This window comes from Hylobates moloch, unplaced genomic scaffold (assembly GCF_009828535.3).
Source record: "Hylobates moloch isolate HMO894 unplaced genomic scaffold, HMol_V3 SCAFFOLD_9, whole genome shotgun sequence".
Lineage (NCBI taxonomy): Eukaryota > Metazoa > Chordata > Mammalia > Primates > Hylobatidae > Hylobates > Hylobates moloch.
Genome location: NW_026652284.1, coordinates 112,284,661 through 112,312,076, shown reverse-complemented (window position 1 = coordinate 112,312,076; position 27,416 = coordinate 112,284,661). Strand labels below are relative to the sequence as shown.

General features: G+C 35.1%; 1 protein-coding gene across 9 annotated transcripts in view; it reads right to left on the bottom strand.

Annotated features, from left to right (window-relative positions):
* Positions 1–27,416, bottom strand: part of EFR3A (EFR3 homolog A) — a 117,910-nt gene that overhangs the window by 76,434 nt on the left and 14,060 nt on the right. For 8 of the 9 annotated variants that reach the window (XR_009214734.1, XR_009214735.1, XM_032760447.2 and 5 more), the window contains exons 2-3: positions 4,994–5,070; positions 686–813 (exon numbers count right to left, since the gene is read on the bottom strand). Coding sequence is in view for 7 of the 9 variants with exons in the window: in XM_032760447.2 (XP_032616338.1) it covers positions 686–813; positions 4,994–5,070 (205 nt within the window). In the remaining 2 variants the exon portion in view is untranslated. Of the gene's footprint in view, positions 1–685; positions 814–4,924; positions 5,071–27,416 lie in introns of all 9 variants that reach the window. The other variant, XM_032760449.2, reaches the window with a different exon arrangement.

The following is a 27,416-nucleotide window of genomic DNA, read 5'->3' as shown; positions in this document are numbered from 1 at the left end:
TGTTCTAAGTGGTAACAATGCAAAGGTACAGAAAGCTAATATATCACTTGGAGAATAGAATACTCCAATAAACTTGGATCATAAAATGACAGAATGAAAAAGTATTTATAATCCAAACTGAAAAGTTATTATTGTTTGAGCACAGAGAATATAGTAGGATGGTAGACTTCTATTTATCAGTAGGAGTATAGCTAGCACAGCTCCAAATCAGCATGCTTGATTTCCTGGGCCTTGATATCTAAGCCTAACACGGTTCTCTCTTAATACTCCTCCAAGAGGTAAAACTGAAGCTGTGTGAAAAAAAAAAAAAAATTGGCTGGTTAACAGGATCTTTCTGTTTGTTTTCAACTTAGAGACTGATCTTTAAATTACAGTATTGCACTGATAGACTAAGCGAGTCAATTTGTACTATTTCCCATTAGAAAAGTCTCAAAAATCAATAGACACAAGCTAAAGGTAACTCAGTTAACTAACACAGTCCACTCACAAAACCTGACCACCAGGAAAGTAATAAAAGCCACGGCATCTATCGGAGTATTACATATTTCTTTGTATAATATTACAATGTTTTATCCTCTACATATAATCTTTGTCTCACTAAATGGCAAAATAATCTATAGAATGATTTAAAAGTCTAGAAAGAATTTTCCAAAGACACTATGTTAGCAGCCATTAGTTTCCTTACCCAGAACGATGTCTGACAACATCCCTGCTCAACCTTTCTGCCAGGTAAGAACCAATTCGATCCAGTTTCTCTGGAGCAGATACTGCATAAAATGTCAATTTCTCCATATCAGCTTTCACAAGGCCATCCTAAAAATAATAAGAATAACAAAATAAATAGATTATCTATATTTTCATGCTTATATTTTTAAGTGTTGTCTGCTTTATAATTTCCCTTTTTGGATTGGGGATTAAACGATATTTATGTAGAACCCTTCTGTACACAACCTCCTTAGTGCTAATATTCAACATGATGGATACATAGAACTTTCAAAAAATTTTTTACAATGCCCTATTTATGCAAAGCACAAACAGTAAATTAGACTCTAACATCTTCCTTTATAGAGACATAGCTCAATTATCTGTAGTATATAGGGAATGGGATATAGATGTAAAAAGATTTCAAACAAAATTTGTTTCATTTAAAAAATGTCAAATGTTATTAAACCTGTTTTACTCATTTACTTATACAATAGTCAACATATGGCTTTTTTAATGATTCAGAAGTCAGTGATATCATTATAAGTTTTTGTTGTAATTAATAAATGAGAAAGTATTCAGAGCTGTAGAATCTATACTTATTCAACATATTTAAAAAGCAACAACAGGTCCCTGATATGGAATTAAAAAACGGTCATTTGTCTCTGCCTTTTAAAAGATGATGTGCAACTGGTGCATAAGTTCTCCCCAATTACCACGTAAGTTTCTTGGCCATATATAACCCAAGTAAGTGTTGCTTAGGAACACTGGAATAGGTGAGAAGGGAGAAAGGGAAACTATGTTAGACGGTGAATCTACAACAAAAATTGTGTAGATGTGTGTTTTCACCTTCAACTGGTCCCTCAATGTTCTTTGGCTATTTTGCTGTTTCCCTAGTTGAGTCACCCCCTCATATTTTGTACCTACTCCGTTTTCCTCAGACTTGCTACTTTGGTGCCTCTCTCCTCTCTCAGACAGCAAATGAGCTCTTCTCTTTCCCGGAGAAGGTGGAGGCCATCAGATTAGTATTTACTGGCAAAACATCCCTGCTTTCTCAGTGCCTGCTAGGCCAGTAGATCTTAACTAGGGGTAACTGAGCCCCTCCGGGCAATGTCTAAAGGCATTATGGGTTGTCATAGATGGGTGAAGGTGGGTACTGGGATCTAGTAGGTAGAGGCCAGGGATGTTTCTAAATATCTCACAATGCACAAAATAGCCCCCAAAAGTAAGTAATCACCTGGACCAAGATGTCAGCTGAACCTAAGTTGAGAAACCCTGCCCTAGGCAAAGTGAAGCAATCTAGTTTTCCTGTCTAGGAGGAATTGGTTTGCCTCTGCTCTAGCTGTCTTCCACACACAGTTCCATGATCTGGCTCCATCAGTTAGCCTCTCTTATTCCTGGTTCTTTGACCTCTCCCTCTGTATCAGTTCCTCCACATCATCATTTAAATATAATTGTGTCTCTCCTATATTTTTAATCCCTTACTAATTTTATTAAGGAATAATCTATATATGAATAACTGCATTGACTTACGGTATATAATTGGAAATGACAGTTGTATACATCTGTGAAGACACTGCTAAAAATGAGATACAGGTTGAGGATGCCTCATCCAAAATGCTTGCGATCAGAAGTGTTTCAACTTTGGCTATTTCTTCAGATTTTGAAATATTTGCAGATACTTAACTACTTAGATATCCCTAATCCAAAAATTCAAAATCCAAAATGCTCCAGTGAGCATTTCCTTTGAGTATCATGTCAGTGCTCAAAAAATTTTGGATTTTGGAGCATTTCAGATTTCAGGTTTTTGGATTAGGGATGTTCAACATGTACAGAACATTTTCATCATTTACAAAAGATTCCCCATGTCCTTTGCAGGCCATCCCTCCCTCTTCAGGCAACCACTGCTCTGCTTTTTATCACTATGAATCAGCATGCATCTGACATAAATAGAATCATACAGTTTACAAACCATATCTTTTGTGCAAGACTTCTTTCACTCAACTCATCTCTTTGCCCAGGAACCCTTCTCCAGTTCACCTGGATAATTCCTACTCATCCTTTAGGTCTTAGCTTCCTCCAAAAATGTGTTGCACCCTCCCAGCAGCCCCTGCTCCAAGTTTGGGTGAGATGTTCCAACTATATGTTCTTCTAGCTCATGGTACTTATCTCCACTATTTTATTTTATCAGATTATCTTTTCATTCATTAAACAAATATTGAGTGCCAACTATGTGCCAGGCACAATAATAGACATTAGGAAAGCAACAGTGAGTAAAGAGCTGCATTAACTCATTTAGTCCTCATGATAACCTTATGAGATTGGTACTATTTATTACTTCCATTACATGATGAGAAAACAAGGGACTTGCCCAAGATCATCTAGCTACTAATTTTAAGAAACTGTTTATCTGTCCCCCTTACTAGATTTCTCTTTCAAGGCAGGGACTATGACATGTTTGCTTCTGCATTTGGGTACCTACTATCTGACCCATTATGGATGTATCACAAGATCTGTTTTAATAAATTAAAAATATGAAATATGGCAAATTGAGTAATGTTTGTCATATGTATTCAAGGTTCATGTAGATCTTTTCCTTTTTTAAAATCTTATTTTAAAGATTGCTATTTAAACAAATCTTATATAAATCCTTGGCAAAAATAAAGATTCTTTCTCTAATTTACCTGTGGTCATTTCAATGATCAAGTGTCCAAAGCTCCCTCACTGCCTACGAGTTAAAGTGACTAAAGTAGAGGCCTTGCTTGTCATTCACAATCTTCTAAAACCTGGCCTCCACCCTACCTTCAGTAACCATATGTCCCAGACTTCTCAGGAAAATAATTATTTGTATATTCAGTCTACTAACTGATAACATCTGAAATTTCAAATGAGAAATCATGGTCAACATGATTACCACCCTTACACTCTACAATTAGGTTATATAAACCTTCGCTTGAAGTCTGATGGATAACTTGCTCTAGGCTTCAAATATATGCCTTGCTTTCCCATGTCTTTTCTCTTTCCCCTCACTTGCAATAAAGAGACTAATCTTGTCTACCTCTCCAGATGGTAAACATCCTTCAAAGCTCAGCAAATCTCATTTCCTCTGTGAATGCTTCCCGGAGGTTCCCAACCCATAGTGATACCTCCCTGCTTTAGAGGCAAAAACCTTCCACCTGATTTACTTAGCATTTTACTTACTGATTTATGCACTGTAATTTCATATTTAGTAGGTTTCTGCTTTATGTCAGTTACTGGATGGAAAGGTCCTTCAAGGCAGTACTGTATCTTAGGGTTTTTAATATGCCAGATATCCTGGATAATTTGTGGCATATTAATATTTAATTGATATGTGGCCGATAATATTTAATTGATTAACCTCCTCTATATAACTGAATGTTTAAACAGATTTGGTTAAAAATAAGATATATCAACGTTAAGTTAATGTTAAGATAACCAAAAGTTTTATACAGTTTGTTACATTTTCAAATAAAGCAAATTTTGGAAGTCAAAAGCCATGTAACTTTTTTTTTGTTCATATTCATTTAACATGAGACTACAGAAGTCTTAGAAAAGTTGAGGCAATGTGAAACAAAATCACCCCAACCAGTTGCTTTGAAACCAGTAATCTTCACAAACAAAATAATTGTTATAAAATAATTAAATAGTATTTAAGTAAAAAGAAAAACTCTGCCTGAAACAATCTTTCTTTACCTCTCAGTTCTCTTCTAAAAACTGTGTGGTCAATCCCTATTTATTCTTTGGATCTTAGCTTAGATTTTATTTCCTCCAGGCTTTCTTCTCCTCAACCCAAATTGGGTATCACTCCTATCTACTCCAGGAACAGCCCATACTTCATTTGTCTAGGACAACATTTTTTTTTACAACAAATTGTAATTACCAGTTTACTTACATATGTGCATAATGAGAGCAAAAAACCTTCTCTCTGTTCACAGTGGTATCGTGAGCACTTAGTTTAAATAATATGGCACTGGTTCATAAATTAATGAACATAAATTAATGAGACAGTGTTACTTAGACACTATATAAACTATAAAAGAACATCAACTGTCCATTTTTCCAGATTTGTGCCTAATCTACTAAAAGGATCTGAAAGCTAGACAAGCATGCATGGGTCATTTAAGAGTTTAAAAAAGGTATAAAAAAGTAGTATAAATGATGAGATGTAAGGGTAAAAGTAGAGAAATGAAATTAGGGAAACCTTAGGGAGGTCAGCAGGGGGCAGAATGGGTCAGCAAAGAGAAGGATCAGTAGATGTAGATCAAATTACTTTTGCATCTTCAGGGAATATGTTGTCCACCAGGCGTTTGTAGCGAGGACGCAAAGCGGAACAGCAGCAGCATACTCCTGTTTAAAAAAAAAAAACAAGAAATATAGAGATTATTAATATTGTAAACTGACCTGGAAATTAAAGTTTCTGAATATTAATAGGCTATATAAAATACAAAGTTCAAACTGTCACAAATAAAGACATACAAATGTAATCAATGATTAAGAAAAGACAAAGTTAAATTTCTTATCCTTACTCCAAAGACACGCAGCTTCTAAGAATTCTTATGTAACATGCATACACATCCTGCCAAATTCATCTGACAAAGTGAAAACATCATCCGTGCCCCCTTTACCTCCTTTCTGATGTCATCTCCCCACAACTCCGGCATACCCCCACCCACCTGTCGCAATCCACTCTACTCCAGCCACAGTGGTCTCCCGGCTAATTCTAACCAGCTAGGCCCCCTCCTTTGGATCTTAGCTCTCACTGTTCCCTCTGCCTGAGGCACGCCCAAGTATCTACTAACAGCTCTAATAACTCTGTCACCTTCTTCAATTCTTCATCTATGCCTCTCTGACCACCCTTACCCTGCTCTACCTTCTTTTTCCCATAGCACTTATCACCTAACACATTAAATAAATTTTCTATTGTGTTTACTGGTCCTCATCTGTGCCCCCTCACCAGGACAAACTCAGATGAAGGCAGGGATTATTGTTTTGCTCACTGATGAATCCCAAACAACTGATATAATCTAAAAATACTTCAGATCAACATTAATACTGACACTGAAATAAATTAAAATCAAATATGTATTAAGCACACAAGCACTGAGCCAGGTCCTGTATTGCAATGATGAAAGAAGCTTATAACCTGAAAAGAAGATTAAGTGAGTATTTAGTGAACACTAATGCAAAGCCAAATATAGTAAATTCAAGTTGTTAGCATGGCACAGACTGGCCATACGTCTAAAAAACAAGTCCTAATGCTTCAAGTTTACTATAAGAATGGGAAACTTTGTTATTTTCAATAAGAAAGATTCTTAATAGCTATTTTCACTTACATTAATATTTCTGATGTTATACACTATACACTGCTTTTAGTTTAAAAGAGCTTGAAATACAAATGTAACCTTGGAATGCAAACAAGGTCCAGTTCCCACTTTTGGGAAGCTTAGGTTTACCAGGAGAGACAGATAAGCAAATGGTGAAGTGTCTAGTGGACAGCCATGGGTTTAAAGAACATGGGCTTTGGAATAGACAGATCGGAAGTTAATCAGTCTCCCTCCGTCCAGCTGGGCTGGGTGGGTTACTTTGTCTTACTACACTCAAGTTTCCCCATCAGTAAAAATAGATGTAATAATGCCTTCTTCATAATAATGAGAATTAAATAAAATTGTATATAAAGCTCTTATTAAACAAGCACTCAATAAAATGGTAGCTATTATTAGTAATGCAGTAAGAGGAGTATTACAATCAGGGTAAGCAGATGATGATCAAGGGCCCTTAAGATAGGATTTCCAATAGTATAAAAATCTTTGTTGTAAGCCCATAATTTAAAAATCACAATAAATTTTACATATGGTTCACAACCATAACTATATCAGTAGCAGGAGAGACAATTACCATTTTCTGAAGATGACGTGTGCAGCACTGTACTAAGGATGTTACAACATTATTCACTCACTCCTATGGCAACTCTCTGAGGGTTATGATCATCTCCATTGGATAAGTGAGGAGACCAGCTTAGAGAGGCCAATTTTGTCCAGTAACACCCAGATGGGGAGGATCTGAGGAACTGCAATTCCAACCCAGACGTGATAACTTCAAAGAGTAATTGCCACACTAAACTCAAGCACCAACAAATTTCTAAATTACTTTAAATATTTTAACCTTCTATAAATCATGACCAATGAACATAATTGCAGAAATGTGTGTGCCTAACAGATGAGGGATGCAGTGCCATATAGGGAAATAAACGATCACAGTGAGTTTCTCAGAAGGCCCAACACAAAACAAAAACACCTTTTTGACCACTTACTAAAAATAAAAAACTACCCACTATAAAGAAGGCATATAGGTTAAAATTTTTCATTTACATTTTCAGGTTTTTATAAAATTATATCAAAGACAATGTAAGGTTGAAATAACTGGCAATAATAATCACAAAAGAAATTACTAGACGTTTAATAAGAATACTCTACTTATAAATATCAAAAGAACAAGTAAAATAAAATCATTGGACCTACTCAAGTATAGAAATGTAGGTGACTCCCTTGTTGAAGTAAATTCATAAGGCTTTTCGAGTTCAGCTGCAGGTACCTGAACATAGTCCTTCATGTTGTATCAGACTATTTTCTAGTAGATCTTTCTGACTCTAGATCCTTTTACCTACTGTTCATCAAGTGCCTAGTTCACTTTACTTCTAATTAATTAGCAGAGGGCACAGAAGTACTGTAACTTATCTAACTTGTCATTGACATCAAATATAAAGCTATCAAGAACTTGATAATATCCATATCAAGTTCTGCTAGCAAAGCCAACTAGCTTAAATAAGATACTATTAAAGTACTTATATTGCTGGCTTAATAAAAGTAGGTTTTTCATACAGGTTAAATAAGAAAGCAAGCCTACTTATACCCCCTTTTCTTAAGGCATTCCTTTAGTTCCTCCTCATCCTAGCTTCTGATCCCTTCCAACAAACTCACTTGGGTCCCAAAACTAATATATTTTTGACCTCTTCCCAACTTCCTCTTTCCCAAAAGAAAAAAAAAAGGGGGGGGGGGGATAAGCATATCACAGAAAGTCTCTAACAACTGGCAAGTCTAAGCAATATAAATTCTTCCTTTAAATTTAATTCTATATTGCAGTTCTTTTCCCCAATTGTATGTCTAGTGCCTTTGCAGTGTTTGTCACCTAGGAAATATTCAATAAATACTATTATCAGTAAAAATAAATTAATTCCAGCACATAAAAGAGAAAACTATCCACTATTCTCCTCCTACAGCATGTGGAATTCAGAACACTGATTATGATACACTAGAAGAATATGAAATAGGAAGGCTCAAGTGGGATAACTTTGGGAAAATAGAATTTAGACACAGTGGATAAATTATAACCAAAAAAGTGCCAGGCTGAATATTATAGTAGTGTACACGTAGGCTCAGGAGTAATCTATTCAATACAGCTCTCTGAGCCTTAGTCAGTGAACAGGAAAATCCTACTACCTACTTCTCACAGTTAAGGGTATTAAATTAATAATACATAAAAAGTGCCTGGAGTGTAGAAGCCACCTAAACACACTTAGTAAGCTTTTTTTTTTTTATGAGTAAATTTTACATACTCCTGAAGTAACATTTCTTTAAAGACATCTGTGATATTGTGAAATATATATTTGGTCTTCCCATTTCCTAACAAATAGCTTCTGATAGCCTTAGGTTCTCCAAAGTGCCAAGTGTCATTGTGTATACTAATGAGTTGACTGATGGTTGGGGGCTCAAGGATAGCTTCTGGTGTGGGTTAGTCACAGTAAAGACCAAGGCATGACCAGAGGATGGGGACTTCCAGCCACAACCCCTAACTTCTAAGGATGTGGGAGGCACTGATAGTTAAGTTGGTTACGAGTGGCCAATGATTTAATTAATTGCACCCTTATAGTGAAGCCTCTATAAAAAAAAAAAAACCCAAAAAGACTGGGTGTGGATGGGCTTCCAGGTGGCTGGACACATGGAAGTTCCCGGAGGGCGACTTACCTGGAGCAAATATACATAGAAGCTCCTCACTCCTTCTCCCATACTTGGACCTATGCATCTTTTCCATCTGGCTGTTCATCTGTCTCCTTCCTAATAGCCTTTATAATAAACTGGTAAATGTAAGTAAAGTATTTCCCTAAGTTCTGTGAGCCACTCTAGAAAATTAGCTGAGCCCAAGGAGGGAGTGTGGGAATCCTGATTTATAGCTGGCAGAAGCACAGGTAAAACAACCTGGGGCTTCCAACTGGCATCTTGAGAGACAGACAGAGACAGAGAGAGTGTATGTGTGTGTATGTGAGTATGTGTGTGTGCTGGGGAGGTGGGGGGCGGGGGGAGGCAGTCCTGTGGGACACAGCCCTCAACCTGTGAGCTGTGACACCACCTCCAGGTAAATATTGCTAAGAACTGAATTACGTTAGAGGACACCCAGCTGGGGAACCGCTGGCTTGGTGCTTAGGGAAAATCTCCCACACATTTGATCATAGAAGCGTTCAGTGTTGTGACAGTATAGTAGAAGCAGCAAGCAGTTGGTTTTTTCCACTCAACACCCCAAAAAAATTCTTCTCCTTTGCTCCCCTAACATCATTCTCATATAGATTCAGCAATGCCTCTTAGTCCCTAAACAGTAGTGATGCCAATTGACCTCTAGAAGAGGAAACATCCTCCTCCTTCGATAATGAGGTATTAGAGCTAATTTCCAATCCATCCTGTCTCAAAGAGGCATTCATAGAAGGACTTGAGCAGCTGCATAGAGAAACTCAAGGTGAAGCTGATAGTGTGGATTAGGCATGCAGGCATTCAAAGGTACTAGGAGAATTCTGAATACTGGGAACCAATATTGTAAGTGGTTGGTTGACCAGTGAGTACTTCTGGTTTGTGATAACATTTGCTTTCCTATGCAACTCTATAAATTTGGGGACTTGGATCATTAAAAAAAAAAAAGACCCCTTTAAAAATAAGCAACTTCCACTTTCAAGGGACTATATTATTCAATGATAATTGAACTGGAAATATTGATGTCTCCACTACTAACTGCCACCATGCCACTGGCTACTTGGGATAAAGCTATCCTCCAAAACAAAAATGCTTAGTAACACTGTCACTGGAGACAAAGAATGCTTAGATTGTATTAATATAATATTATGGAAACTGTATGGCTTTGAATTAAGTTTGTTTCATAATCTATAAAAGCATACAATAAGAGTATCTATACGTTCTATGTAGCAATTATCTCATTTAATTCTTACATGTAACAATAGAAATTCACTGACTCACTAGATTTGTATGGCTCACTAGATTTCACACTTTTAAATGACAGTGCCTAAGATTACTGGATTTTGGTCCTTCATGCCCTCATTATATATTTCTATCATAGCACCTGTAACAATCTACTGCTCTTATTTACATATATGTGTCTGTCTTCACCACCAGAATATGAATCCCTCAAATGCAAAGCCCATATATCTTACTCATTGTTATACATGTCAGGCATAAAGCAGACATTTATAAAAATGCTTTTTCCTAAATAAATAAGGAAACAAAATATAAAGTGAGTTTAACATCTGCTCCTATATGCTATAAAAATCAATAAAGTACACTGTCCACCATAAAACACTAAATAAGTGCCAGAATGATATGATTTTTCCAACAAACAGATGACAATGTCAAATGAATCACTTTGAACAATTCATGCTTTATTTTTAGGTCTAGCAGAGGCCACCAGTAATCAAGGTGAAAAGAGACAGACTTTCTATTAGAAGATTTTAAAAATTAACCACTTCAAGAACTCTAGCTCTGTGGTGTCCAAAACCCTTTAAAAGAGTCTGCCTCACATATATTCCCTCCAAGGTTAAAACTAAAAGTCAAGTTACTCATTCAGTTGATGTCATAACAAGACATTTACTTCATACAATCAAAAATATTTAGCAATATTACAGTTCCACTCACACATATCCTTTCCAGGTACCAAAACAATTTACATATGTGTGTATGTGTGTGTATATACACATACATGTAATATGCAGTCAAGCTAAATATGTATGTGTACTGCATATTATCATACTTATCAGAAAAAAATTAAATATTACTCAACAGAGCTACCCAAAGAGCAATACACACACACACACACATTATATATAATTCTGTATTTTTATATATATACACACATACACACATGTATTATCTATAAAGCCTGTAATATAGGTGTTATTTTAGCACACTATGCTACAAATGACAACTACAAGGACTTAAAAGGTGACTACATACTTTAAAAGACAAAGGTTTAAAAATTAAGTTTTAAAACAAAAGTTGGACATTTTAGGACAAAGGCTCTCCAATGTCAAATAGACTGCGTGGCCGTAAGCACCACAGAGGTTCAGAGGAGAGAGAAAACAACTTGTGGCTAAAGTGAAAAGAGGTTTTACCAAGGACATGGAACTTGAACTGGATACTGAGGACTACCGTGAAGAACGAGTAAGACTGAACTATAGGAATAAACTAGAGACAGTAAAGGACAACTGTAATCAAATGGAACAACACAAGCAACACTAGGCAGGATGGCACATGGGAAAAACAAAATGCATATTCTAGTGTCCCAGAGCTTTGAAAGAAAAGTGGGACAAATGAAAAGAGTTTGGTGACTAATTAGATATGGGGTCAAAAGAAAGGGAACAAAATTATCTTCAGAAAAGTGTTCCTTTTAAAAGGATTTTAATCCATTAGAGGAGTATTTTATTACATGATTCTTTCCACATATAATCGTATACCTTCTCTCCTTTCAGTCTCAATTTCACTACTTGTTTTTAATTCCTAGGCACATAAACCTTATGGAAAAGAGGACAACAAAAAATAAATAGAATTAAAGCTCCAATTCTGTTTTAAAAGATGGTCTTCTCCTTACATTGCAATACTTTGCTCTATAACAGGCATAACACAGACCAAACTCTTGTACACTTCTCCAAACAACTGTGGGAAACTGTAGAAAAAAAAACAGCACCTTTTTTTCCTGAGGCAATTAACTGGTTTATACTTTATATCTGATTTTTTCCCACTATTACAATTTTTAATTTAAAAAGTTTTAATTTTAGACATTATCCTACTTATTAGTAATAATTGACTTACACCTCAATTTAACTTTGCTGTGTATTACCATATTTATTGGAAAAAAATTAAATATTACTCAGCAGAGTTACGCAAAGACAAGAGCAATAAAATACAGAATAATCCCGGCTTTTGGAAAATATTATTCTGAGAGATTTCATTCGAAAAGCTTCTAGAATCATCATTTGAAAAAAAATTAACACAAATATTAAAATCAGATAATATAATTCCCTTTCCATTTCATCTGATCCTGGCTTAGTTCGCAAAATAGGAAACAACCCAATGGATGAAAGAGAAACCAGAGCTGCAACCAGGAGAGAAAAGTACTCATACCTCTGCCCCACCACTGTACAACACTGCATGGTTCATCCCTATTTTCAAGACCATCTCCCTGGACCCTGCATGTCACTGACCATCTTCAATGTGCTCAGGGGGAAGAGTCTTGGCAAGAAGACTATACCGCCCCAGTGTCCCAATCTACAGAGGTAAGTAATCGAATGATGCAAAAATAAAAACTGAAACAGTAAGTGATTCCTTTTTTAATATATAAAAGATTGACTAATGTCTTCTACAATGTCAGTAGTATTCTTAGAATTAAAAAAAGAACATTTTCATTGTTGTAACTGTTTTTTTAAAAAGATGTAAGCAGTGACTTTCTTCTTTAATGCAAACCATGGTACTATCACATTGAAATTTACTTTGCATAATTAATATGTTTTAGAAGAGCGTAGTAATTATGTAGTGGTCTAAGACAATGTTAGGGATCATGATTAAGAGGGAGAAAAAGAGAGAAAAGGCGTAAGGCAAATCAGACTATCCACAATTTATAATGGAACTGAGAGTGAATTTATAATAGTACTAAGCACTAACATGTTCTAAGAGTCCTACTAAAATGCAGTCTAACAAAAGCAGTTGTTGGCAAAAATAAAAGTGTTTCCCTATATTTGTAGGGAAACAGTTGGTAAAGTCATTATGGAGACAGTTTCCATTTATAGAGTACATTTCAACCAATCAATCAATATCTTTGGAGCTTGCTATAGGAACTTACTTCCATGTCTCAGAGAAAATCTTGGTAAATACACAAAGTAACAAAGCTAGCCAACATGTATAGGAGTATTTTACCTTAAAAACTGAGATCTGTGTTTCTGGTAACAGCTTCCTTTAATACTAAGAGGACAAAAGAAACTGAACTTACAGCTTCCCTTTTATTAGCCTATTTATAAGCTAAATATTTCCTGTAAAGGACTTTTAACAACCTGAATAAATATTCATGGAACACCAAGGAACATTGTTAAATGTCTTTTTGAAAACTGCTTTTGTTATATCAATGCTTGAACATAAGCTAATGACCCAGGAACTGTCTGTCACTGATTTCTAAACCAATTTAAAAGAAGAAATTATTTTGAGATAACTAAAACCTTCTATAGTTTAAAAATACTATTAAGGTAAATTAAAAATTCCACATACAAAACAGAAAAATTCTCATAAAAAATAAAGACACCTCAAATTAGGGGGTCTCCAAAATACTCACAATTAGAAATCAAAATACAGAAAGAACCAATAACATTAGTACAACAAAAAATGGGATTGTGGCAAGAATATGTGAAGGCAAGAACTCAACTTGCAAATCACTTATTTACATGGTTTCAAGCTTCAGAGGAATTTATATAATTTGGCATTTTGAGAGTGGCTGGGGGGTGCTATCATTAATTATGCCAGGATCAGTGGCATCAACTTTGACCACCCCAGGCAAACCAGGAGCCAGGATAATCCTACTTATTCTCCTGCGTATTGGAACATGTCTAAAGGTATCAAATAGTCAATTTTCAGCTACAGCTGCAAAATGAAGAAAAGCAGCAACAATCCAGTCAGGGCAGATAAAGATAAAGACAAAAAGAAACATGGAAGACCAGTAAAACAAATGAAAAACCCTAAGATGTTACCTGGCTTTTTTTCATATATAATAACTATAACCATAATACTTACCATGTATCAAATAATGCAACAATTTTTATAGAAAGCTCATTTACTCAACATTTGTAATGAAAATGTTTTATAAAATGTCTACCACATATAAGGCATTGTGAAATTTGCAAATATTCATACAACTGGTTCCTGATATCAAGAAATTTTATATCAAGATTGTAAGAAATCAACATTACAGAAAACAAAATATATAGTTCCTTTACTAAAAACAAAGCTAGATGCAAACAAAATAATAATAATAGGAAATGACTGGATTTACCCTCAGTCTTGGGGTATAACTATATATACCTAATTATACTGATTTGCCTATCAAACGTTTAACATTAACACATCTCTAAGAAACAATTACCACAACTTCTAACTCCCTAACAAAATCAACATTCATAAAAATCTTCTCTGTTTGTATTTATTCTTTAATCATACAAGGTTGCCTTGGAATAAATACAATCAAAGCAAACTATGTTTCCATAGTACAATGCTTCTCTAAGGGTGGCCTATGAGCTCTCTGAAGAAGAATCTTCTAGAGTACTTTTAAAAGTGAATACTCTCTGCCCCCAACCCAGGACCTTCTGAATCAATCCCTGGGATGGGATACCAGAATTCCTCTTTCTAAAAATAAGCCTCCCCCTCCCACCACGGCCCTCATGCACACTCACATTCATTCGGGAGCCACTGCTCTAAAGAACCACTCCCCTTGTATAATTATGTAGAGAATTTAGCATATGACTTTTTCTTATTGTGTACTTCAGGTATTCGGGAAACTGTCCTTATCTAAGTTATGCAATAGGTAAGTTATAATATAGACTGCACCTCATAAGATCATCTTTTATATTACAATAACTGAATCATAAATAGCACTATAAAGAACCAGGAGACCAAATGAGTGAGAAAAATAATGAATGTTATGACATTCAGAAAAGACTTCACAGGAGATGCTGATGTGATAAAGACCTATCACTGGCAACAGGGAGCTGGTATTTGTGGCTAAGACCACTAGAATTTCCCCATTATTTTCAAATGCTGCCACCAGACTTCATTAGGGAGTAGATTTTCTAAGTAACTTGTATAAATGAATACTTGGCAGACTCATATCAGAAATAAATCAGGACTAAACCCTAAGCCAAATATTTCAAGTATAGTAAAGGAAAAGTGAAATTATTATGATCAAATTTTTCACGTTTTTCTAAAACATGACCAGACCTTTGAAATTTCTCTTAAGATTGTGCTGATATGTTTCTCCGCATTTCATTCCATCGTGTTCTTAAAATTATCAGTCCTTGGGAATTATTTTACATGCAATGGCCAGAGAACAGGTTATACCTTTGGATAAACTATTCTATTCATCTGTTCCTACCTTCCCTAGAGAAGACTTCTGCTATAAGAGGAAAAGTGACTTATTTTACTCATCAGTCTGGAAAAAGGAACCTAGTAGACTCTAAAACATAAGCACCAAATCTATATCTGCACCATCTGCACAATGTCCACCCAGCATATGGTAAGAGCTCAATATCTATTTGTTCAATGAATGAATAAACAACCTCTTAAGAGTTTCTCCTTCAGATCTGCAGTCTGCAATTCATTCTTCCTGCTTATAAGCATACCTGGGTCTGGAAGCATGTACCTTCACACGATCTCCACGGAGTTATAGGGAAGTTTGAATCAATGTGCCTTCCTTGCAAAAGGCTTGGTCAATGTGTTTGCTCTGCTAACTTGGGGTGTCCCTCAGATACATCATTGGAAAGTTTAGATTTGGAGGAAAAGTAATAGAAAGACTGATAATGGACAAAGATCAAGATGCATTCTCCAACCCAGCTTTACTAGTAGTAAAACTGATATTTTGACTTGCTTCAGACTGACTCCTATATTTCTGTATTTCAGTTGGTTCTAAACTCAGAGGGACAAAGGTGAAACTGCCACCCTCTGAAAACCAAAAAACAGATGTGCCTCAGAAATATACATAATTGGGAAAAACAATACCCAATCTCATGTATTCTTTTAACAAGCATTTAGTGAAGCCTACCATGCCCTAGGCACTAAACTAAATGTAGGGAATACAAATACAGGCCACAATCCCTGGCCTTTTAGTAGCTCGTAATCTGGTGGGAAAAGATAATCACATACAGAAAGAATTATCTCTGTGATAACAACTATCACAGGTTGCTATGAGATCATAGCTAATGGGATAACAAACCTTTCTGCAAGAAGTAATGACTAAATTAAGTCTTGAAGAAAAAGCAGAAATTAGGCAAAGAGGAGAGGATTATTATTCCCAGGCAAAAGGAGCCACATCTATTAAGGCTCTTTAGAGGTTTAAACAATGTGGTTTTAATTTGAAAGTAAGCATAAAGTTCTGCAACGTGAGAAAAATGCCTAGGCAAACTTGCAGGAAGCTGACTTGGAAACAACTGAGTATAGAAGGTAAAGAGGAGGAGATAGGAAAGTTTGGACAACTGGTTGGATGCTGGTGTCACTGACCAACAAGGAACACAAGAGGATACACGCTGGGGTAAAAGGAGGATATCAAGAAGAGAGAATGAATTCTGTTTTGAACATATTAAATTTAAGGTAAACTTGAAGGTGGGATATCCTGTAGCAGACAATTGATCTAAACTAGAAACAAATTTAAAAACCAAAAGCATTTAAGTGATAGCAAAAGCAAATCTGCTGAGATCACTAAAGGCAAATAGGAGACTTAGAGAATCCTGAGGAAAGAAAACATTTAAGGGATGATCGGCACAATAAGAGCAGAAAGAGAAGACCTCTGAATAAATAGAAAGAAAATTATAAAAGGATCGTGTTAGAAAACGCGAAGAATAATTTTTCAAATACTGTACTTTTTACAAAGATACCAATCATACAAATAAGATACATGGACTTCAAAAAATGCTCCAGTAATGAGGAAACATCAGAAAAAGAAATTAAGAACATTTTAAATGCAAGTAAAAAGGAAAACATGATTTTACAATAATGTAATTTAAAATTTCGAGATGGACTAAATATTGTGACCAAAATAAATCACAACAGTGGCAGTTTCAGAATACCCAGACTGAAAATCATTGTTCTATAGACATCTGACATGGAAAAAAGAGAAACTGATAACATAGTTTACAACAAGATTATAACATATTATTTAGGTAATATAAAATTTCCTTATGAGGATTTACTAATTTATTGCTACTTTAATCAGCTTTTGGCAAGATAAAAGTCTGCTATCTAAAATACAGAATTTGAGATTACATTTTATAATTTCTAGTAAATGTTGAAGGATAAAATAATTGATTAGAATAACAACAAAAGGAAAGTTTGATGATAAATAGCTGAAGAAAAAAACTGTATAATGTCTGCAGAAACCCCACCCTTCATTTAGCATTTAATGTCGAACATATGAGAAAAGCAGCGATTTCTTCTAACAGGATCAAGAACTGGGCAACTGTCTTATTCTTATAATACACACAGTAACAGAAGTTCCACATTTGAGGCATTCTTCCAGGGGAGACATTCAAAGAACATTTTAAGTATTTCATGACTAGTCAACCAATCAATTAGGTTTATAAGGTACTTAACTACATGCAAAGTGCCAGGAATGCAACATGTATGTCTTCAAGAAGTTCCCAAACTAGAAAGACTAAAATTCAAAAAATTCTAGTTGTCAGATTTCATTTTCCATTGTCAGAAGACAATTTTAAGATTATAGCTGAAGAATTACTATCAATGCTTGCAAAATCATGATGAACAGGAAGTTCTAAAAGGATGGGAATTTACAAGGCTTTCACAGTTCATCACATCTATATCTGTTCTTTAACTTGTTTCCAGGTAGTTTCATAAGGGAAGGGCTTTTCTCATTCATCTTTTTATACTCTCACTTTTTAACTTTTTGGTTTTGTTTTTTTTTCTAAAATAATAAATGATAATTCAATTTCCAGTAAGTGAAGAGACAAAAGAAGTTGTAAATTGTAAATGAACAAACTCAACGCCAAAAAATTAACTGATAGCTGGGAACTGATTGGCACACACGTTATGGTTCCTAAAAAAATGCCTTGCTAAAAACCATTTCATTTTGTATACGAGTATATGTATGACCACCTTATAACCATGTAATGCTATACCGATTTTGCTGCCCATGTTCACTTCTGTGTCTAAAATCATATTAGCACCAAATAATCACCTAAAATAACAATATTTAACTTTTCACGCAGCAATTTTTTGATGTAGGGTGTGACAACACTTTAATGGTCAGAGTTCTGAAGTTTGGGGAACAGTAACCTAGAGGAAGATTCTAGTCAGTGCCACAAAGCTCTGCATCTAGTACTTTTGCTTAATAATCTGATAGCTTGGATACCGAGCAAATAGGCAATGTTGTCTGCCACATTACAAAAAAAGGCAGTGGCAAACTAATATGTATGAAGAATAGGCCAGGCTTCTGCTCATGTTGTCCCTGTCTTCAGCTAACTTACCTCCCAGCTTCAGCCCAGCATTATTCTTCAAGTTGTCCTTAACCATGACCTAAAGCTAGGCAGGTGCTACTCTCTCTGCTACCACGATCATTACCATTTGGGTTAATAACTTATTGATCTATTTTTCTCAGAGGTCTATAAGCTCCTCAAGGGCAGAGCTGTGGTTTATTCATTTTTGAAAGACTCACAGGGTGAAATGTTACATTGAGAAGGAATCCAGAAATGACTGATAAGAAAGTCCACAGTTACAATGTACATCTTTCCCCTCCATGAAAGAAAAATGCAACCTTGGAAATGTGAAGTCCTCACTAATATATTAGACTAAAATATTAATCATTTTATAAGTTGCAATCAGTTATAGTCAAAATGCTATAACAAAAAATGAAAACAGCATTTGACACCCACACTTAAAGTACATAGAAAGTTTAAACTGATTATCATAAAAACTAGCTGGACACGGTGGCACACACTCATAGCCCGTTACTCGGGAGGCTAAGGAGGGAGGATCACCTGAGCCCAGGAGACTGAGGTTGCAGTGAGCTACAATCATGTCACAGAGCTCCAACCTGAGCAACAGAGCAAGATCCTTTCTCAAAAAAAAAAAAAAAAACCCTCCAAAATTAAAAAAAAAAAAACAAAAAAACCTTACAGGTGTGTTTCTTGAGCTATAAAGTAAATAAATTTTGGCAGTCAGTCGACACATATCTTAAAATGTAATTTTTAGTATCTAGCACCCACATATGCCATTATAGGTCATTTTGCATCACTGTGCCACAATAAACCTTTGACCACACAAAATAAGAAGATACAATTTTTTTTATTTCTTCAATTTCGTCATTTTTGATATGGTTCTTGTGTTTAAAATGTGCTACTTTTACACCCAAAAAAGTAATAATTTCAGTCTGTTAATTTTAACTATATAGTACATCACAGACATTTACAAAGAAGTTAAATTTGAAATCATAGACAATACAAACGGTTTTTTAAAGTCACCATAATACATTCTGAAACTCTATGACTAATATACTGCATTTCTTGATCAATGAATTAGCCTTTGAGACAGCAATTCATTTAATATTTGAAGTATATTGTTTATAAGTTTTATAACATGAAGCTAGTCTTCTCATCTTTTTTTTTTCTAGTCTTACAACACAATAAAGCTAATAATCAACTATAACCCTATAACAAATTTTAACTATTTTATTCACTGACTGATCTGGCTTTAGCCTTGATAGTGTGATTACTGACCTTGCTGCATTTATTTTAAAACTCAAAAAAATATAATAATACTAGAATAAAATAATCTAGCCACAATGAATACCAACATTAGCCTGGCATATTCATTATTGTATACATTACTGTTCTGTTTTAGGCCTTAGCAAAATTTGGGAGGGGGATAATTATTTAACAACTGTGAAGGAAAACACAAGATCAGGGACAAAGTACAGGAAGGAGATCTTTCTACTAAAACCCAATTTAAGGCAACTTTACCTAAAAGCACTCACTATACTTAATATAGCATAAAGAATTATCTTTTAAAAATTATAATCAGGTCTTCACAGAGAGAAGACCTTATTAAAAAAAAATTACTTCCCTCTGCCACAGGAAACATATTACTAAGAACTTCCTCATTCAGATTTTTGCAGAAGCCAGTATATTTGTATCATTTCTATGCTTTTGTGTTTTCACATTTAATGTCCTCAAATCAAATCAAGATAATTTCTTCATAATCATTTTTATATAATTCTCTGGATGCTCTTCATCACACATTATTGATCGGAAATGGAGTGCAATGCATTAACTGCCTGCAAAAGCTAAGTAGGTATCTTACTGATAATTGAAGGACGTTTTGCCCCACTTCATAGATTCTGCAAAAATGAACTGCTGTTGAATTTAACTAACTGCACAGATTGTGGTGTATTTGAAGGCTACTAAGAACAATTTATAATGCATAACAAAAACCTTCATTATTTTAGTTACAAAATGCTTAGCACAGGATGTATCACATAGTAAATGTTAAAATATCAGATATTACTCAAATATTTAAAGGACATCATGTGAAAAAGGGACTAGTCTGTGATATCCTCAAAGGACCGAACCTGAATGTAAATATATTCCTGAGACTCAAACCAGAGGTTAGACTAAGGAACCTCTCTAAGGTTCATTCTATCAAGCACATGACATTCCAACTCAAATGCAAACAAACATTAACTAATTTTTGTTGAAAGTAGTATATAAGGTACTGTGGAAGATAAAGAAAAAACCGTAACGGAAAATATTATCTAACAAGAACTTACATGCTTGAAAGGATAGAAGGACCCACCTATAAACAATATAAATAAAATATAAGAGAAATGAGAAAAATCGAAGTCTAGAAAAGCTTCTTAGAAGATGTAAAAGACGAGCTCAGCCAAGCATGAACACGAAATGAGTAGAACAGATTATTTCTTACAGACCAGAAGAAGAAAAGACTTTTGAGTTGGATTGATTAGGACAAGTTTCTCCTTTCAAGAAATCTGAGCTTTGAGCTAGCCTTTGAAGAAAGGAAGAAAATGAACAGAGGGAACAGAGTATTCCAGAAAGGCTGAGGGAAACAGGATGTTCTGGAGTAATAAAATGACTAACCCAGATGAACTGCAGATTTAGCTCTGGGGCCTAGAGAAGAATCAGAAAGATAAATTAGCAGTAGCTGTACAAGCATATATGCCAATATATACTTCTCTCTCCTCAAAACTTTAGATAACCTTGTACATATACATGGATGTTAAGCCTTAGCAGTAGCTGTACAAGCATATATGCCAATATATACTTCTCTCTCCTCAAAACTTTAGATAACCTTGTACATATACATGGATGTTAAGCCTGGACTTTGTAAGCACTGTAAACAACTCAAAATGTTAGAGTAGGGCAGTAGCATGATGAAAACACTGTAATTATGTGATTAGTCTTTTCACGTGTCAAAGGATAAAAAAATTACTTGGTGAAAAAATTAAAGATAATTATATTAACAACTATGAAGAAAAATGCCGAGTCAAGGACAAATAATTAGATATTTATTAATGTTATTTCTGAGTATATAAAAATACTGAAGGGGGTATGCAGAAATAATTCCTTCGGCATAAAATGCTAATAATCATACTTTGGTAATAAATGATCTCTACACTGGTCCTTAGTTCTCATGAGAAACAATCTAATAAGCATTCATTTTATGATCTGAGAAGTATCTAAACAGCAGGTCTTAGCAAGATACAGCAATTACAGTAAGTATCAGGGACTTACTGATAAGTCCCTGATACTAAGTCTCTGATACTAAGTAGCACAAGCTAAACGTCAAAAATGCCGATCACAGTGCTGCGGGCTTTTAAATTTTAATTGCTTAAAAAAAGAAACTAAATCGACCAATGCCAATTTCAAACTGTTTCATTCATCTTCGCTTAGTTCTGTTACCACTGCTTTGTAAGCCAAAGGACACTGCTTCCTACTGAAAGCTGAAGAGACAGATGTTTTGGTAAGAAGCAGTTCTTCTGAGTGCACACTGGCAAATAAGTTTAAGCGGGGGATTGTGACTCAGCTAATGCTGGTTCCTAACTTTTCTCATTTTAATATTTTGATACTTTCCTTCTGAATTAACTTGCCATTCAGGTGACAAGAAAGCCTACTGAAGTTCTTGGTAAATAAGACACTTTATACTAAAACGAGATGAATCTTTAAAGTTCAAACCTAGACTCAGAATAACAACATTTTATTCTTCCTAAGAAGTCATCTGAATGTGGCATTTCCAATTTGTCAAAAAAAAAAAAAAAAACCAACCCTGACATTTTCCCAGATGCCTTTTTAAAGGCCGTGAAGTTTACACAGAGCAAAATGAACACATTAGAAAGAATGAGTACAAAACATTTTATTATATGTCACACAAACATTGAGAATAGAAAAGATAATTAATATAGTATCCACAATTAGACAATTTAAAAGATAGTTCCTTCAATGCATACCCACAAAAACTCAAATCACTTATTTTAAAAAGTATACATGATCAATGGCTTATTTTAGCTTTATACTCACACATGCCAACATATTTTAAACAGTAAAGCCACATAATACTTTGCCAAAATAAGGATCTCCCCAATTTATTTATGCTTCATTGACAGGCCAGTCTTGGAGGTGAACCTACGCACAATCTCTACCTTTTCAGCATTACTTCCCAATAAAGCATAACATTTTTCACAGCAAAACCTGTGAATACAGCTTTCAAATCAAGTCTCAAACGTTTTCATTCCAATGCATGTGCTCATACCATTCATTCTATGGAGAACATTGTTGTCTCAACAGACAGTGTTATTAGTAATAAGCATTCAGTAGTAAGTCAATATGCATTCCAATTACAAAAAAGTTCCTGGAGATAAAATGTATTATAAGTTATAAAACAGAAAGTTCAACAATTTTAGATACAGCTTATGATACTGAGTTGGTAAAGAAAACAAGAAACCAAAAACAACCTAAGAATTTCCAACAAACTGCTGAAACAGAAGGACAAAGAGTGAAAACATGAAGCATGATTATTTACCTGGAAAACTAGGGCAATAGGTTAACATGCAGGAAAGTGGGAGAGTTCTCAGCTGTCACACTCAAGTACATTAATGTGTGGAAACAAGGCTGTCCATTTACTAGTCAGAATAACTGGAGAATTTAAGAGAGAAATTAACAGTAAATGGGATTTTAAGAAGCAATGGACAAGTGTTGTGGGTTGAATTACGTTCCCCAAAACAATATGTTTAAGTCCTAACCCCAGTAAAGGCTGAATTAACCTTATCAAAAATGCTTGAGACCAGAAGTGTTTCAGAATTTTTATTATTTTTTTTATTTAACGGTACTTGCAGAATACATACTAGTTGAGTATCCCTAATAAAAAAATCTGATATTCAAATTGCTCCAAAGAGCATTTCTTTTGAGTGCTCAAAAAGGAGCTCAAAAGTTTCAAATTTGGGGGCATTTTAGATTTTCAGGTTAGGAATATTCAACGTATACCTGCCATTGTGACTTTATTTGGAAATCGAGTCTTTCCAGATATAATCAAGATGAGGTCATACTGGATTAGGGTAAGCCCTAAATTCAATGACTGGTATCCTTATAAGAAAAAAGAAAGATATAGATACACACAAGAAGGCTGCATGAAGACAGCGGAAGAGATTGGAATTATTTTGCCACAAGCCAAGGAACTCCAAGGACTACGGTAAATGCAAGAAGCTGGAAGAAGCAAAAAAGTATTCTTCCCTAGAGCCTTCAGAAGAATGATCCTGCCCAAACCTTGATTTTGGATTTCTGGACTCCAGAACTGTGAGAGAAAAAATATTCTGTTGTCTTAAGCCACCCAGTTTGTGCTACCTTGTTATGGTAGCCCTAGAAAACTAATACACGTAAGATTTCGTACAACATGTACACCAGCAAATTTTATATTTAGTAGATATGTACCATTCTGAAACCAGTTTAAATGCCAAAATGACTTTAGGTCAGCCTCCAGAGAATTTAACTCCTTCCTTGATATTTCAGTCACTCAAACATTCCTCCCTCATCTCAATAGTAACATACAAAGTAACTAAGACAAGGAAATAAGGAATTTTTGTTCAATTTTACCAACTTTTTTCAAGTGCTACATACACTTCACTTAAGTTTAGGTAAATGAATGTCTGGTCTCAGTAAAAGCAAAAAGATTATACCATGAATTTATATCAAAGTTTAATAAATACGCACAATTAATAAAAAGGAAAATGCTGCAAGTAAAAGTCTGTTTCATTCTCATGTCTGATATATCTCTGTTATGGATTAAATTGTATCCCTTCAAAATTCATATGTTAAAGTCATAATTTCCAGTGCCTCAGAAAGTGACCATATCTAGAGAGAGGGGGATCTTTGTAGTAGTAATCAAGTTAGGATAGGGCCATTGGGGTAGGTCCTAATCCAGCATGACTAGTATTCTTATAAAAGGGAGAAATTTAGAGACAGACACACATAGAGTCAGAACTCCAGGTAGATGGCTATCTAAAAGCCAGGGAGATCCCTGGAACAGATCCTTCCTTCACAGCCCTCATAAAGAACCCACCCTGCCAACACCTTGATTTCTGAGGTCTACCCTCCAGAATAGTGAGACAACAAATATCTGTTGTATAAATCATCCAGTTCGTTGCACTTTGTTACAGCAGCTCAGCAAACTAATACACCAAATTCTAATCCAAGTGTTTTTCAAAAGCACAAAATCTGGCTTCATGGATATTGTGCAAATACAGTGGAAAATCATAAGACTTAACCAAATGACAACAAGATCCAATCTATTCCAGGAATTCCCTGCTCCTATCTATCCCTCATCTACTAATCTGATTCTTTCAAAATGTATTTAGCAAATATTTGAGTGTCCACTAAATTCTAGGTTTGATCTTATTTAATCCTCAGAATGACCCTATGAGGTAGGTATTGACATTTACACTCTACAAATAGAGAATCAGAAAGACAATAATATCCCCAAGACCATACAACGAGAAGTATGGAGAATGGATCTCGTTAAGGGCCTCTAAGCCTGTACTCTCAACACTTTATACACTATACTGCCCTTCTGAGAAAGTTCTTTTTGGGGAAAAAAAAAAAAATCTGAACTGTCTACTTTGGAGGCTAAAGCAACGTAGTCAAAACATTGCGCAGCTGCCAAAAAATTATACAATTACTGCCACTGCTCTCCAGACGTACAAAACTAAAGTCAGATGGTAGAGAATGGAGAAGTGACACCCTGCTTGAGAATCTGTCATATTACGAAACTTACCACTTCTAGAAGTTATCTTCTTTTCCTATCATAGGTTACTCTGAGCTAAAAAATGTCCCTAAGAATACAAGAACATGTGAGAAAGAAAAAAGAAGCCTTTTATGCTGTTAGAGGGTCTCCATAAGAAGTTCCTGGTAAACTCCCTGCATACCAAGACCACAAGCAAGAGCTACAGGGAGGACTTTGCTGTCCTTGCTACATGCACATCTTAGGAAAAGGGGACAGAATGTTTTTACTTTACAAACTCACAGCCAAATGGCCATTGCTGCTTAGGGTATAGAATGTCTTAAAGTTTCCACCCACAGTGCACTGTGCACTGAAGTTTCAGCTTACAATAACAAAGCACTCTGGCACAAGTGTCCCAAAACTGACAAGGAAAATAATGGAAATATTTTTACATAATCTTTCACAAAATTCTAGCAGCAAATCCATCCCCAAGCAAAATCCAGTTTTGAAGCTAAGGCCCATTTTTATTTTGTAAAACTAAGGTGAGAATCCTCTGCCATACTGTAACTTCAGCATGCAGAAAAGTCCATTTACTCTTTCCTGCACATATTAAAATGCTTGTCACTATAGTAATCTGATACTGGAAGCTTTCAGGTTTTTAAACTTAAATATAATATAATATATATATAAAATCCAGAAATAAATGTATCTTCCTTACAATTAAAAGGTTAAAAAGAACTGGGATTTCAGAGCCTTTCGTTTTCACAAGTCTCCTAATACTTACTAAAGCGTGAGTCCTAATGAACCAAAATCTAGGGAGAAGAAAAGGTAGAGCATCTGAAAATTCACATTTGTTAAAAGTATCGGTTCAGGTGATTTCCCAGGGATTTTGTTTAATGTAAAAATTAAGTCTCTCCATATCGTTAAAACAGGTAAATTTTTTTTTTTTTTTTAGACGGAGTCTTGCTCTGTCACCCAGGCTGGAGTGCAGTGGTGAAATCTCGGCTCACTGCAAGCTCCACCTCCTGAGTTCATGCCATTCTCCTGCCTCAGCCTCCGGAGTACCTGGGACTATAGGCGCCCGCCACCATACCCAGCTAATTTTTTGTATTTTTAGTAGAGACGGGGTTTCACTGTGTTACCCAGGATGGTCTCTATTTCCTGACCTCGTGATCCGCCTGCCTCGACCTCCCAAAGTGCTGGGATTACAGGCGTGAGCCACCGCGCCCGGTCAAAACAGGTAAATTTTATGGTACGCAAATTATATCTCAATAAAGCTGTTTTAAAAATCAATCATTTGCTTCGGTATACTTACTGTGACCTTAATATGCATTAGTAACACTAAGGTCACAGTTTAAAATTCTACTAGCCTATTGTCCAAAATGAAAAGCTGAATATGGGGGGAAAAAAAGATAGGTTTAGGGCTTTCTGCAGATTTTTAGCTAAGCTTTTAAAAAAAAAATCACTGACAAAGGACAGTGTCTGCTTAAACAATGTAAGGCACCATAGTTTAGGAAAACCCCTAGATCAAAAAATATTAGTTTGTTACCATTATGAGCGTAAAGAATCTATCACAGGCAATGACTAGGATCTTTCTTAGCTAACCAAGTTGGTTTGAGTTACTTTAATTAAAAGTCCTCTAAATAATTCACCAATAGGATATGAGTTATCTCAGGCAAAATTAAAACAGCTTTAAAACCCTAACTACTTAAATTTTTTAAAAAAATTTATTTCCTCATTAGTCACAGAGCAACAAAAGTGTTAAATCTGTAGGAGTGTTTGTAACTTCCAAAATTATTTTTAGAGGAAATACATTTAATATACCAACAGCATTGATTCTTCTTATAGATTCCATAACACCCACAGCATCTACGCCATATGTTAGAGATTTTCATTTGAACTGAGATGATTACATTTTCTGATTCAACAGTAACTGAAAAGATAAGTAACAGTCTAATTACATATCTAAATAAAATATATATTTTAAGTGATTTCTCTATCCAACATTTGAAGATAGCAACATATAACACAGGATTTGCTGAGTAGGACTAGTTAAGTAAAATGTTCAATTAAAAAATTATTCTACTAATTTAAACATTCAAAGTTCAATGCCTGATATATTCTCTCCAATCTTCCAACTAAAACCAAGAAACCCTAAACATTTTATACTCACTTTATACATGAAATTATAGTAACACAAAGTCAAAAGCCTAAGACTTCTTTAAATTTTAACCTATTCTTTTTTTTTTTTTTTTTTTTTGAGACAGAGTCTCGCTCTGTCACCCAGGCTGGAGTGCAGTGGTGTGATTCCGGCTCACTGCAACCTCCACCTTCCGGGTTCATGTGATTCTCCTGCTTCAGCCTCCTGAGTAGCTGGAA